The sequence below is a fragment of the Biomphalaria glabrata genome, chromosome 7 (genome assembly GCF_947242115.1).
Source record: "Biomphalaria glabrata chromosome 7, xgBioGlab47.1, whole genome shotgun sequence".
Lineage (NCBI taxonomy): Eukaryota > Metazoa > Mollusca > Gastropoda > Planorbidae > Biomphalaria > Biomphalaria glabrata.
In genome coordinates this window covers 38,393,557-38,406,977 of record NC_074717.1, presented here as the reverse complement: position 1 = coordinate 38,406,977, position 13,421 = coordinate 38,393,557, and the positions used below count along the sequence as shown (strand labels likewise).

Sequence of the window (13,421 nt, the reverse complement as noted above, 5' to 3'; positions counted from 1 at the left end):
GGATGAATCTTTTGTACAGAGACAATGGTGTGTTTTTAACCTCTCAGCACGTGTGTTTGTTATGCCTGTGTGTGTGTGTGTGAATGCACGCATCAGTGTGTGTACGGGTCGTCCGCTGTGTTAGATCTTCACGACATATTTGTTTGTTCCGAGCCTACGTTAAATCAACAGCACCCCCCCTTCCTCCACCTTTTTGTAACACCTGTAAAACATGTTGATCTGTTTTTCAAACGTCGCCACGAAGGGCGTGGCTGTAATTCAAATGTAAACACTCATTGACTTTTGATTGTGCACGAAAGAAAAAAAAAATTTAAAAAAATATAAACTACTCCAGTTTCAAAGAGTTACCCTCTCCTCTTTTTTTATGTTCATACTGCTACCGCATGAGCAACCATTCGTTCTCTTTGACTCTCCAGGAGACCATATGGATGTCCTCTGACAGGTCATGTGGTTGTCATCCACCAGATCATATTGTTATTGTCCAACAGGTAATGTGGTCTCAAAAAAGGTATTGTGGTTGTCTCAATTGGTAATCTGGTCATGTGGTTGTCTCAAACAGGCAACGTGGTGCTTGTCTCAAACAGGTAATGTGGTTGTCTCAAACAGGTAATGTGGTTGTCTCCAACAGGTAATGTGGTTGTCTCCAACAGGTAATGTGGTTGTCTCAAACAGGCAACGTGGTTGTCTCAAACAGGTAATGTGGTTGTCTCCAACAGGCAACATGGTTGTCTCCAACAGATAATGTGGTTGTCTCCAACAGGTAATGTGGTTGTCTCCAACAGGCAACGTGGTTGTCTCAAACAGGCAATGTGGTTGTCTCAAACAGGCAACGTGGTTGTCTCAAACAGGCAACGTGGTTGTCTCAAACAGGCAACGTGGTTGTCTCAAACAGGTAATGTTTTTGTGAACCCTATTTTTAGAATTATATTTCAAAATATTTCAAACAACAATCAAAAAAAGAAATCACGTCAAACATAAAAATATCATTCAATAACCAAAACATGAAACTATTTTATTTTTGCATGAATGATATAAGAGGGTAATGAGACAGTAAGTGACCTGGGTCTGAACAACTAGGAAGAGAAAAGAATACATACGAATCTTCTGCCAAAACAAATCCAAATATTTACTTCTATGGCTGCTTGAGAAACATAAAAAACAAGACTTGAAATACACAAACTTACTGGTTAGTGAACTTTGTTCTTCAAAGTCATTCTAGTGAATTAAACATAACTTTTTTTATTTCATAATTTGTTAATTTTAAAGTGATGGGAGAAGGGGGGAATGCATAGGCTTATTTTTTTTAGCTTCAATGGTTAAGATCTGGGGACAGGCTATGGATGAGAATAACATTATTCCAAAGACAACATTTTAAACGGCGCCCCTGTGTGGTCTTAGAGACACCAACGAATACATATAGGTGGTGATATATAAACAGATGTCATGACATGATAAAAATAGCAAAATATTTCTTTTCGATGATCAAGCAGATCAAATAAATTTACGATATTTTAATAGCGTTCAAGCTAGAAATGCGAACAGTCCTTATCAGTTTAAAACACCATAGTGTCACGCCTTAGTGATCAAGTCATTGTTTTATGCCTCTCCGGTGAATTTGAGCTTTCTCTCTACTGGTCTTTAGCACAAGCTAGTCAGCCATTTCTAGCACAAAAATATCGTGTATGGCATCATCAGATAGTTTAAAAAGTGGCCAAACTAGTAGCACTTTTTAACTATCAAACAAAACAGAAAGCTAAGTCGTAGTCCTTTTTGTAAGTTACAAGTGAAGATGTCAGTACAGAGTCCACCTTGGCATCATAGCTAAAGGTTTAGCATATTTGGCATATTTGTTTTTAACCGAAATCAATCAAAGTTTGGCAGCACTGATGTATATAATATGAGCCATGAACGAACTAAGATGTAGCTGTTTTTTAAAGTACAGAATGCAGAAGGTCTAGCATTTTTTTAAACAGTTGAGAGTAAAGCAGCATTTATCACCTTTCAATAGCACTCACTGACGGATCATTCCCATTTAGACATTAATTAGTGAGAAAGAATATTATGGCGGCATTAATTTCTAGCACAAAACGATCCAGTTTGGCATGATGTTTTAGTGCCATTTTAAGAAGTTTGAGCTGTTGACAACTAAGAATCGGTTCAGTATTTAGCCTTCATCACACTGATAGATCAAGCTCTGTGTCGTTTCTGATAAACAGTACCAAAATGACCACAGTGACTGTGTTGGTGACCAAGAAGAATATCCAGAATAGCCAACGGTCAAGGGAGTTTCCGATGTCGTGCCAAGTCACCTCTTGGTCAGTCTTCTGTGGATCGACCATTGGACGAAGTATCTCCTGAGAGTCGCCGGGCAGGTTGTTGTAGCCGTCGTGCAGGTATGTCGTCTGCCTGGTCTGGCGGCTGAGCTCATAGCTCTCAGCGGAGGTGGCCCGAGCGTGGTTCGAAGCCCGCTCCAAGACAGGGTGCTCCTCACGAGAGACGTATGCCTTTCTTGTGCTGTGGCTGGAGTTGGGGTGCGGCTCCCTGTAAGGGCGGCCGAGGTACCTAGAGCCAGCCTCCCAAGTGACCTCAGCGGCCAACTCCTCCTTAGCGTTGTTGTTCGGACCCTCGTTTGTCACCTCTGCGTCGCTGGAATCCTTGTTGCCTCCCGACCTAAAAGATCGGTTGCCATAGCTACGTGACCCATGATTTGACCTCTGCACTCCACCTAGTGGCTATACAAAAAAAACACACAAAAGTAAAACTTAAAACTGAATATAAATTACAGTTTTCAAAAGCATCATTCAATGTAAAGAGTTATGATTTGGTTTATATAGTAATAAAAGAATGTAATGACTATAATGAACAAATTTGTTACTTGTGACTGATTTACTTAAATATTAATCTAATATATAAAGTAGAATGTAAGGTGTGTGTATGTTTTTCATAGAACAGCGTTTGAAATTTGACCACAATTTTCCTTAGATCGGGTGTTTTCAAACTGTGGTACGCTTACCCCTGGTGGTACTTTTAAACAATGCCAAGTGGTAGACTTGTTGTCCATTGCTTTCTATGAATCATGTCTCAATCTTTCCGGGTTTTTGTTTTGTTTTATTTTATTGCAGTTCTTTTCTCCTTAATAATATGTGAACGATCTTAAAATAAAAGCATAATTAAACTTTTTGTTTTTAATCAGTAATTAGAGACAGAAAAATGGAAACATGATTTAATTAAATGTAATAGCATTCACTTGCCAGTTTGTCTCAAGGAAGTTAGTGCGATTCCATTTTATTATTTTTTAAGCGCGTGCAGTCACTTTGAAATAAACAAATTAGTCATGACAAAAGTGACAATACGTGGACTAGAATTACGGAGTGGCGGCTCTAACAGTAAAGTCACAGGTTTGTACGAAATGGCAACAAGCTATTGGTCTACACTGCCCACAGGCTACGACGACGCAAGACAGTGTTGAGACCCTCTATATGAATGGTCTCGCTTAGATTATTGCGGAGGCTATTCTATATAAGTTAGAAGTCGTGTATTTATCTTTATTATTTTTTGTAAATGGAGGTGGCTGGTAGGTAAAGCATTGGCTTCCGAACCGAAAGGTTCCAGGTTTGAATCTCGATGAAGATTGGAATTTTAAATTTTGGTTAATGGGTACCTGGCTTTAGTCGGGGAAAGAAAATTGGCTTGTCTTTGTGCTAGCAACGTGACAAAGTCGTTAACCGGCGGCCATAGAAACTGATGACCTTTATATCATCTGCTCTATAGAGTCGCAAGGTCTAAAGGGGGAACTTTACTATAGGCCAACAATTATTTTTAAAACTTGAATTACTAGTCATTCTCTGACAGCCCGGCTCGACATTCGTCAAAGGCAAACAAAATTGACTAGTCTTTAATGGATTGCCCCGCTGATGTGTCAGGTCTGCAGTAGTACCGTCCCATTATTATTATCTTTATTATTATTTTTTTATTTATTTGCCATTTGAATTTGTAAATTGTAAGACAAATTTCCTTATGGAAAACAAAGATTATTATTACTATTATTATTATTAAATCTTTTGTATTTGTATTGTGGTTATAAATTCATATGTGAGTATTTATCAAGTATAATATCCAGTATCAAGAATAATATCAACGCTGTCAATTTTCGTCAAAGTAAAAAGTTTTAAGCTGTTATCGCCTGAAGCCTCTGCAAGCAAGATCGATTTAAAAAAAAAATTATTACAGAAGAGATTTCAATACATCATCACCTAGAAAGGTCCTCTATAAATCGGCTTGCTAAATACGAACATGTTCTTAAGACAATCTAAAGACAATCTTTAGACAATCTTAACACAATCTTAACACAATCTTGACACAATCTTAAGACAATCTTTAGACAATCTTAAGACAATCTTGACACAATCTTAAGACAATCTTAAGATAATCTTTAGACAATTTTTAGACACTCAAGTATATTTCAAAGATATACGTTATACCGCCTTCAGTATTTCACACTTCAGTATTTCACACTTCAGTATCGACACGTTCAACCACTTGCGCTCTTCTTATTTGAAGAATAATATTGCCTTGCAGACGTCAGGAGAATGAATCAATTCTTAAGTACAGAATGCAGAACGCCTTGGAGAGCTTTTCACATATATTCTAGCTGACAAAAAGGGGCGGGGGCGAATGTCATTATTTTTTATATACATTTTTTTTTTGGGGGGAGGGGCACTACTAAACAGACATCTTAGCTGCCAGAAAGAGGCGTGGGAGAGAAAGTAAATATTTTTTAAAGTTTTTGGGGGGAATGGACACTACTAAAAGTTTGAGATACACTGATATGCATTAAAAGAAAAAAAATACTATTCTGACTTTGAAAACCTTACCTTCTCAATTTCAACAGTTGTATCTTCCTTATCATCCGTTGTATCAGTCAGGTGACTTTCTCTGCTGTTTCTGCAGGTGTATAAATATACAAATAAGTCAAAGTGCTTCTATTTTCAGTGTAATCCATTTTATATCTAAATTGAGATTTCAAAAAAATGTACCTACACAATCTTTAGTCTCAACACTAGTCGACTTACATTGCGCTAGTAAAACTGGTTAAAATATAATTAAACGAGATGTCTTCGAATATAAATTGGGGAAATTTTCCACACAAAATATCTGTATGTGTTCACATATTATTACATTTCTTTCATTGAATATTTTTGTTTTCTTGAGAAAATCAAAAGGATTCCCAACTATAAATAGTTTCTTCATATTCACTTATTTCCTATACAATAAGTATATACTATATGTATATTAGTCATACAGGTACCTATTCATCATCATCATCATTAAACTCCATTTGAGTGAGGGCTTGAGAGGCTTAAATCCTCTCTTGCAAAAGCCCTGGACAGAAACCCTGCTGTCTTGCGTAGTGAATAAATGTCGCCATACAGGTCGAGAATTGTGGGTTTCCCAGACCTGTCGAGACGGAGATCAGCAAGTCTGGGACAGTCAAACAGAATATGAGGCACGGTTTCCTCTTCTTCCCCGCATTTGGCCATAGCCGTGAGAAATATGAGCCAACAGGACAAGTTTATGTTTGTGGTCTTCCCCTTAGATTGAAAATGCCCTTGTAAGACTTGACAGTAGTGGAAAAATATTGACATATTTTTTTTTCAAGGGGGGGACTACATCTCTTCACTTGTTACAATCGATGTGCCAGTTCTTGTTTGGGTTGTCGTTCAACTGCACGTAATACACCCGAACAATTACACCCAAACGATTGCAGAGTAATTGGTTGACTTCAAGACAGCCTGAACTAGCAACATCACAGAAGACATGAATTTTTAATTGTGGTAATTTTAGGACGCCCGTGAGTCCAGCAAGCTCTAATGGGAGCCTTACTCTAGTAAGGAAAAGTCAAGGAAAGCTGGCCACGTGACATCCTCGTTAACCGTCGGCCCTAGAAGCAGCTGACATTTACATCGCCTTTCCAATAGATCACAAGGTCTGAAAGTTGTACTTAACTGACATTCTTTTTGTGTGCTGATATCTATTGGTAGGGGACACGACATAAAGATGTTTAATTAACATACCCATTTTATTGATATCTTATTAACAAAAACAAATATAATACAGACGTTTCTTCAAAAAAGAAGATGATTACGTCCTACGCGTCATGCATTCTGCCAAGTCACTGGTTTTCCTGGCTAGCTAAGACACACTAGTATTTTTTCCACAATCCTTTCAGTGTTTTTACGAGAGATAATTTAGATTTTTAACAATGGTACTAGATTTGGTACAATATATGGTTTCACTGTTCAACTCTGAACGTCACATACTAGATACAGATCTAAGGTTAATACTTATCAATTAAGACATCTAAGAAAAAAAAAACTAATTACATATACAACACTAGGAAATATTTTGATCCCCTATCAAAAATTATAATTTATCGCAATACAACAAAATAAAATTGTTTCAATAAATTTGTTATTGAAGTCCAAGCAATCAAATTAGTCTACCAATGGGTGGTCACATTGAAACAAGTTAACTAAAATAAAAATAAAATAGAACTCCTTTTAAACTTGATGGAAAGTACTATACTAGTGTCTAGTAGATATTTTCAATAATAACAGATTGAACATGTGTATAGGCAATGTCCAATAAAGTTTGATTACTTCCAGAGGAGCCAGTCTGACTAGCACTCCACTAGGTGTTAACTAGAGTATCCAGATGAATGGCTAGATTCACGGTAGATGAACAAAAAAAAGGTCGGTGTAAGGTATATTAAAGGTGAAAGTAAAAATGTTACCTACAGTAAAGTGAGGGCCCGTTTACATTTTTCAGCTAGCTTGTAAGACCTCTTTTTTAATTTTTTTTAAATTTTAAGTATAATTTTTATCACATACTGTCCTCATTAACAAAATATCAACAACAACAAAAACAACAACAACGAAATTAAATAAACTCGGATTTGACCTGATCTCTAGAATTTTTTTGCATTTGGAAATAATAGCTACAAAAGTTTTAATGTAAATAAATTAAACAGGCGATGAGAATATATAATATTAACAATATGTTACTATCCAGTGAACGATTTGTCTGTGAACAATTTGTCCGTGCCGTGAACGAATAGTCGCGTGAACGATTTGTCGCGTGAACGATTTGTCGTGAACCAACTGTCGGTGAACAAGTTGTCTGTGAACAAGTTGTCTGTGAGCGAATAGTCTGTGAGCGATATGTCGCGTGAACGAATAGTCTGGTGAACGAAATGTCTGGTGAACGAATAGTCGCGTGAACGAAAAGTCGTGAACGATTTGTCGGTGAACGAAATGTCAGTGAACGAATTGTCGTGGAACCCTAGTGGTATGTGTTAGAAGCAGCGCCTATTTCTGGAAGCAGGGGGAGACAACAGGGGGAGGGGTAAGATTGAAGCACATTTTTAAAGAATAAATACCTAGAAAAAAAAAAAAAACAATTTGCTTCTTTACACTCTAAGAAAATGTATCATGGCTCGTGTGACTTTACATACTTTTATTTCAAAGTGTATCATGGTTTAAATCAGTGTTCTACAAACTTTAATTCGCGAGGCCTGAATATGTATTTAAAAATTGCTAAAATAATTAAATAGTAGGCCACCAAGTGAATTAATAAGGCTTGTCTTCGAGTCCGAAGATTAGTGAGGAGTGCAGTATTTCCCGTGGTTGCCCAGCCCCAGCTGTGACCTAAATATTTTGCCACATCCAGGGCAAGCATAACCATTGTCCGCAGGTGGTCGATTTAGATTTTCTTTTCGCCAGCGGAGTTTCTTACCAAGTGAATTAAGCTCTCTAAAAAAGATATGCAAGGTATACTCTAAATACTCAAAATGTGTAAAGTGTTCCGTTAAGGACAAAGTTTGGCGACGCTGGTTTAAAAAAAAAGGGCAGTTCATAAAAGAAATGAAAAGACAGTCTACACATGTGTAAGTATACCAATAATTGTGATATTAGGTTGAACCATTGTACACAACACGTTACCTATGTTCTCGCACACAAACATGTTACCTATGTACACAAACATGTTACCTATGTTCTCGTACACAAACATGTTACCTATGTACACAAACATGTTACCTATGTACACAAACATGTTACCTATGTTCTCGTACACAAACATGTTACCTATGTACACAAACATGTTACCTATGTACACAAACATGTTACCTATGTTCTCGTACACAAACATGTTACCTATGTACACAAACATGTTACCTATGTACACAAACATGTTACCTATGTACACAAACATGTTACCTATGTTCTCGTACACAAACATGTTACCTATGTACACAAACATGTTACCTATGTACACAAACATGTTACCTATGTTCTCGTACACAAACATGTTACCTATGTACACAAACATGTTACCTATGTACACAAACATGTTACCTATGTTCTCGTACACAAACATGTTACCTATGTACACAAACATGTTACCTATGTACACAAACATGTTACCTATGTACACAAACATGTTACCTATGTACACAACATGTTACCTATGTACACAAACATGTTACCTATGTACACAAACATGTTACCTATGTACACAAACATGTTACCTATGTACACAAACATGTTACCTATGTACACAAACATGTTACCTATGTACACAAACATGTTACCTGTGTTCTCGCAATGTTAGACGTCTTGCTTTTATGGAGGGCCTTCTGAAAAATAAACAAAGTTCAAAAGAGAATCACAAATTAATTCCATTATTAAATGAATATAAAGGAATATATATTAGCAATACAACGCAGAGTAAAAGTCTGTACCTCTGTATAATAGATGGAAAGTCACAAAAAACAAAAACACCAGACTTTCACCAACATTTATCTTCACCTACATTTCACCAACATTAACCTTCACCAACATTTACCTTCACCAGATAATAGGAATACGGTGGCCCGACAAGATATCAACTGTCAATTTGTGGAATAAATAAGTAGCAGAAATCCATCATCCAAGACTGCCAAGACATTAAAAAGCAAAAAAAGGGGGGCTGACAATGACATACTTTGGAATCCGCAAGGAAAGAGGATAGTGAGCAGGCTTATAAACCGCCTATACAAACCTAGAGGAGGGCGTTCATCATTTGTATTTGAATAAAAATTAAAATCTGTGTAATTCGTAAAAAAAGGATTTCATGCGTTTGTTCAAATTTGTAAGTCAAGCTTTACGCACACGCTTAAGGGGCAGGATGGATTAGTTTTCAGAGGTACCACACATGTAGGGAAGATCCACAAGACAACAATACATATAGAACTCTTAGGATACTCAGATACCGAGTCTTATGTACAAATATAATTTGAGGATCGCCGTATTGGTATAATTGGAAATATTTCCAATGTTTTATGAGGAGGAAAAAAAAAGGAAAATGTTTCTTTTGCTCAAACGATTCTCGGAAAACATTCAGAAGACATTCAGAAGACATTACCTTTGATCCCAGAAAGCGGGTCTTCTGTCCAAATGCGAGATCGATGCCCTGGGAAAAAAATAAGGAAATGAATACACGAGTGCAGCTATGAATGTGAATCACTTCCTTGATTACGTCCCTTTTATTTATTTATTTTTTTTCTTTTTTTTTAAGAAATCAAGATACTAAAAAAGATACAAAAGAAAAGAAAACATTGTTGATTATATTTTTAGCTCTATTTTTTATTATGATTAAATCATCATCAAATTATAATAGAGTGTAGATGATTATCATCCCAATAATGAACTAGCAAATAATGAACATTCCAATAATGAACATTCAAATAATGAACATTCAAATAATGAACATTCAAATAATGAACATTCATATAATGAACATTGAAACCTTATTTTTAGGTTATCTTTAGGGTATTCAGATATTAGAAACTCCCATAAAATAAAAAAGCGTTCGTTGTCATTGTATGAAACAATTAGCCCGCGATTCATGGTGATTTCCCTTTTTATTCCAAATACGAACTTAAATCACACAGCAGATCTCGTAGTCAATAAGTCGCAATTGTTAGATCTATCTACTTCTGAAGTTTCAATTATCACTTTCTAGCATGACGATTGTTTACTTCGGAATGTCGTCATGGTGGTCCTAGGTTCAAATCCAACAGGAAAATTTAGGGTAAGGTCGTAAAAATCTTCATTTCTGAACAAACGTTCGAACTGTGTAGACATAAAAAAAGAAACTATTTTGAAAGAAAGAGTAAAAATGGTTGTTAAATTATTTCTTTTATCATTCATCGTGTCTAAGACTTGATGTGCATTGATTTCTACTCAGTGGTAAAATGTAAAGACCCTTTCAGACCTTGCGTCTATAGGACAGATGATGTAAAGGTCATCTGTTTCTGTGGCCTATGGTTAACGAGGGTGTCATGTGGCTAGCACAATGACCAACAGCCTTTACTTTTCCCCAACTAATGTCAGGTACCCATTAGAGCTGGGTGGACTCAGAGGCGTCTGAAGATCCCGAAATTAAAAATCCCAGTCTTCACCAGGATTCGAACCCCAGACCTCGGTTCGGAAGCCAAGCTCAGTGGCGTAGCTGAAAATTTGGGGGCAGGGGGGCTTGACCTCTTTAGGAGTCCCTGCATTTTGACATTCGACATCATGACATAGGATAGTGGCGTAATATTTAATGTAAAAACAAATTTCGGACACTCATTTGAGGCCCCCATTAAGTGGGAGCAATTGGGAATTTTCAAATTCGGACCCCCCTCTCCCACCACTCTAGCTACGACACTGTTTCTACTAGCTCTGGAGTGAAGTTTCTACCTGCCAAGGTTCCTAGACCTGGACTAACCTACCTTTGACATGTCAGGTTACAGACGACCTTGGTCTTGCTCTGGTTGACTGAGGAGAACATCCAGATGAGGATGTTTGGGACAGGGTGGGCAGGATCTCTGTAGTGGATGTTGAGAACAATGCCAGCACATACAACAGAAGCTGTGCTCAGGGCCAGGAGACTAGTCAGGTAGATGGCTGAAAGACAGGATTCATCGGAGAGATTATTACAAAACAGGGGAAGATAATTCTGAGACAAGGCCGATCACTAAGGGTCAAACAATACACTGACATAGGATAGTATGTGAAGTAATGTACAATAATTATAATAAATTATAATACGACTAATCGATACCGTGATAGGTATCGATTTATCATATTGTGACACGTAATAATACGTGTGAGGGTCAAGATTGTTTTAATTGTGTAACCAATAAACAACATGTTTAGATTTCGAGAAACAACAGTAATTTTCAAATCATACTAAATATAACCACTGGAGTTCAAAATTAAGAAGGGATCTTTCCAGTAGAAGGTTCTGGTTCTGTTGGACAAGCAATTTTAGAAGAGAAGAAAATACAAGACAAGACAATAAGCGGAGTCAGTCATTAAGTTTTAAGTTTCATGTTAAGTCTACTTTTTGTAGATCCATGGTTGAAATAGTTATGTTGTGTGTTTTATGTATTCGTTTAATATTCCCATGATTTCTACTTGAGGAATTAAACAGTCTTTATTTCATAAAGTGGAATCACGTGACTTCTACATCACAAGATTTCTCGGCGTACCTAAACATTTGGGTCATAGGATTGAACTGGAGTGTGCAAGATTTATTATACACACCTGATTCCATTGCAACACTTTGTCATGTACAGGGGCGGACTGGCTATATGGGCAAACGGGCAAATGCCCGGTGGGCCGGTACAAAATGGGCCGGTCTGGTCGAGACCAAAGAAAAAAGAATGTTTCAATGCAGACAACTTTTTTAAAAAAATGACAGCAGCAAGACATAGATGCCCAAACACGTTTTCTTTTTTTTTTAATTATTATTACAACAAGAATATCAACAAATGTACACTGTACACTGTAGCCTGCTTATTATCATTTGCAAAACGTTAGACCGTACTTTTTGCTATGCACGAGCGGCATGAACTTAAACACTACTTTGATGTCTTCGAGGCTGTGTTTGGCCTAATCATTTTGCTGGTCAGCATGTACGTTTGATGGCTCTCCCTTTTGTTTTTGCTCCTTCCCTATTCTAGGCTAAAAAAAAAAACGCCCGAAAGAATGAAAGGTCAGAATGTAATGAAGATTAAATACATACATATACATTGCAGAGTGGGGGGGGGGGGGGTAAAAAAAACACCCCCGCACCACCGAAAAAATCCTGGCTACGCCCATGATATGACATGCCATTTATTTGTGGGCCGGTTTATATGATAATGCCCGGGCCGATTTTGATTCCCAGTCCGCCGTAGTTTGTAGATGTGTCGATTCTTGTAACAGACTTTTGTTTTCTAATAATGTACGCCTACAGACTGTATACAATGGTGGCATTGTGCTTTTAAGTATAATGCCGTCCCCTAGTGAGTCTTGTTCTAAAAATGAATCCGATAAACTAAGAAGATTGAATTCGACATCCGGGTAACAAAATTTCTAAGACAAAGTTATTTCTTTTAGTAGCAAACTTATACTCAAAGGACACACACATTCGGGGGGGGGGGGGGGATATCCTTTCCCCCTTTCCTTTGAAAGGGATTTGAAAATAGGCATTTGTAACCAGACAAGATTAAGTGGCCAGAGGTGACTAGGGTTCCGAGATACTTACAGATACAGTAAGAGTGTATTGAATGTAGAAGCCATCTCAAAGAAACTCATTTAAATTTACTGGTCAAAGTTATCCAGGACTCTAAGATATAACAATAAGATTTGAACCCAGCCCATTCATGACGTCAAGAATCTCTCGATGTTATTTCACGTAATTAGCTCTAGCACATTACCAACAAGACTCTTCTGTGGAGTCATTAAGTGCAACAAACAACAGCATAAAACTTCCCAGTTTAGTTTCTTCTTGATATAGAAATGAGAGAGCAAGTAATGTAGTTCTGAGATCTCCAAAATATAATAACAATGATAAATAAAATAATTTTACCCAGCTGGGCCAGCTCTCTTGCAAGGGATTCGAACCCTAGAAATTGCGTCAATTATGCATTTTAATATTTCACTCTTAAGTAATGTCAACAGTGGTGGTCCAGAAGCAAGCTAATGGGATAAATCACTAATACTTTCAACTCGATGAATAAAGTCTGAAACCTACCGTCTACCAACTGACACTTCAGTGTCAAATAAAACTTCTTGCTTCTCCACTGACCCACTAAGTACACACACACACACACTATGTAGATGTCTCAGGGGGCCGGGGGGATGAGAGGGGAAAGAACTTGTAGATAACGAGGAAATGTCAACAGACGAAGTTAATTAATGCTCAGGTATTAGCGTAACCAGCTCTAGCAATAACTAGACATTTCTATTTCATTCGATTTACGTCCCGTTTGATTGGCTGGGGCTTATCGTTCTTAGGGGACGAGTATTTAACACTTTGGGGGACTGGGTGCGCACTTCTCCAGGACATTC

General features: G+C 37.3%; 1 protein-coding gene across 1 annotated transcript in view; it reads right to left on the bottom strand.

Annotated features, from left to right (window-relative positions):
* Positions 1–991: 991 nt before the first annotated feature.
* The window catches only part of LOC106078282 (neuronal acetylcholine receptor subunit beta-4-like), a 136,185-nt gene continuing 123,755 nt past the window's right edge, over positions 992–13,421 (bottom strand). Inside the window, exons 9-13 of the mRNA XM_056035293.1 lie at positions 10,814–10,988; positions 9,463–9,510; positions 8,651–8,695; positions 4,875–4,944; positions 992–2,732 (exon numbers count right to left, since the gene is read on the bottom strand). Of these exons, the coding sequence (XP_055891268.1) occupies positions 2,175–2,732; positions 4,875–4,944; positions 8,651–8,695; positions 9,463–9,510; positions 10,814–10,988 (896 nt within the window). The 3' untranslated portion in view covers positions 992–2,174. The remainder of the gene's footprint in view (positions 2,733–4,874; positions 4,945–8,650; positions 8,696–9,462; positions 9,511–10,813; positions 10,989–13,421) is intronic.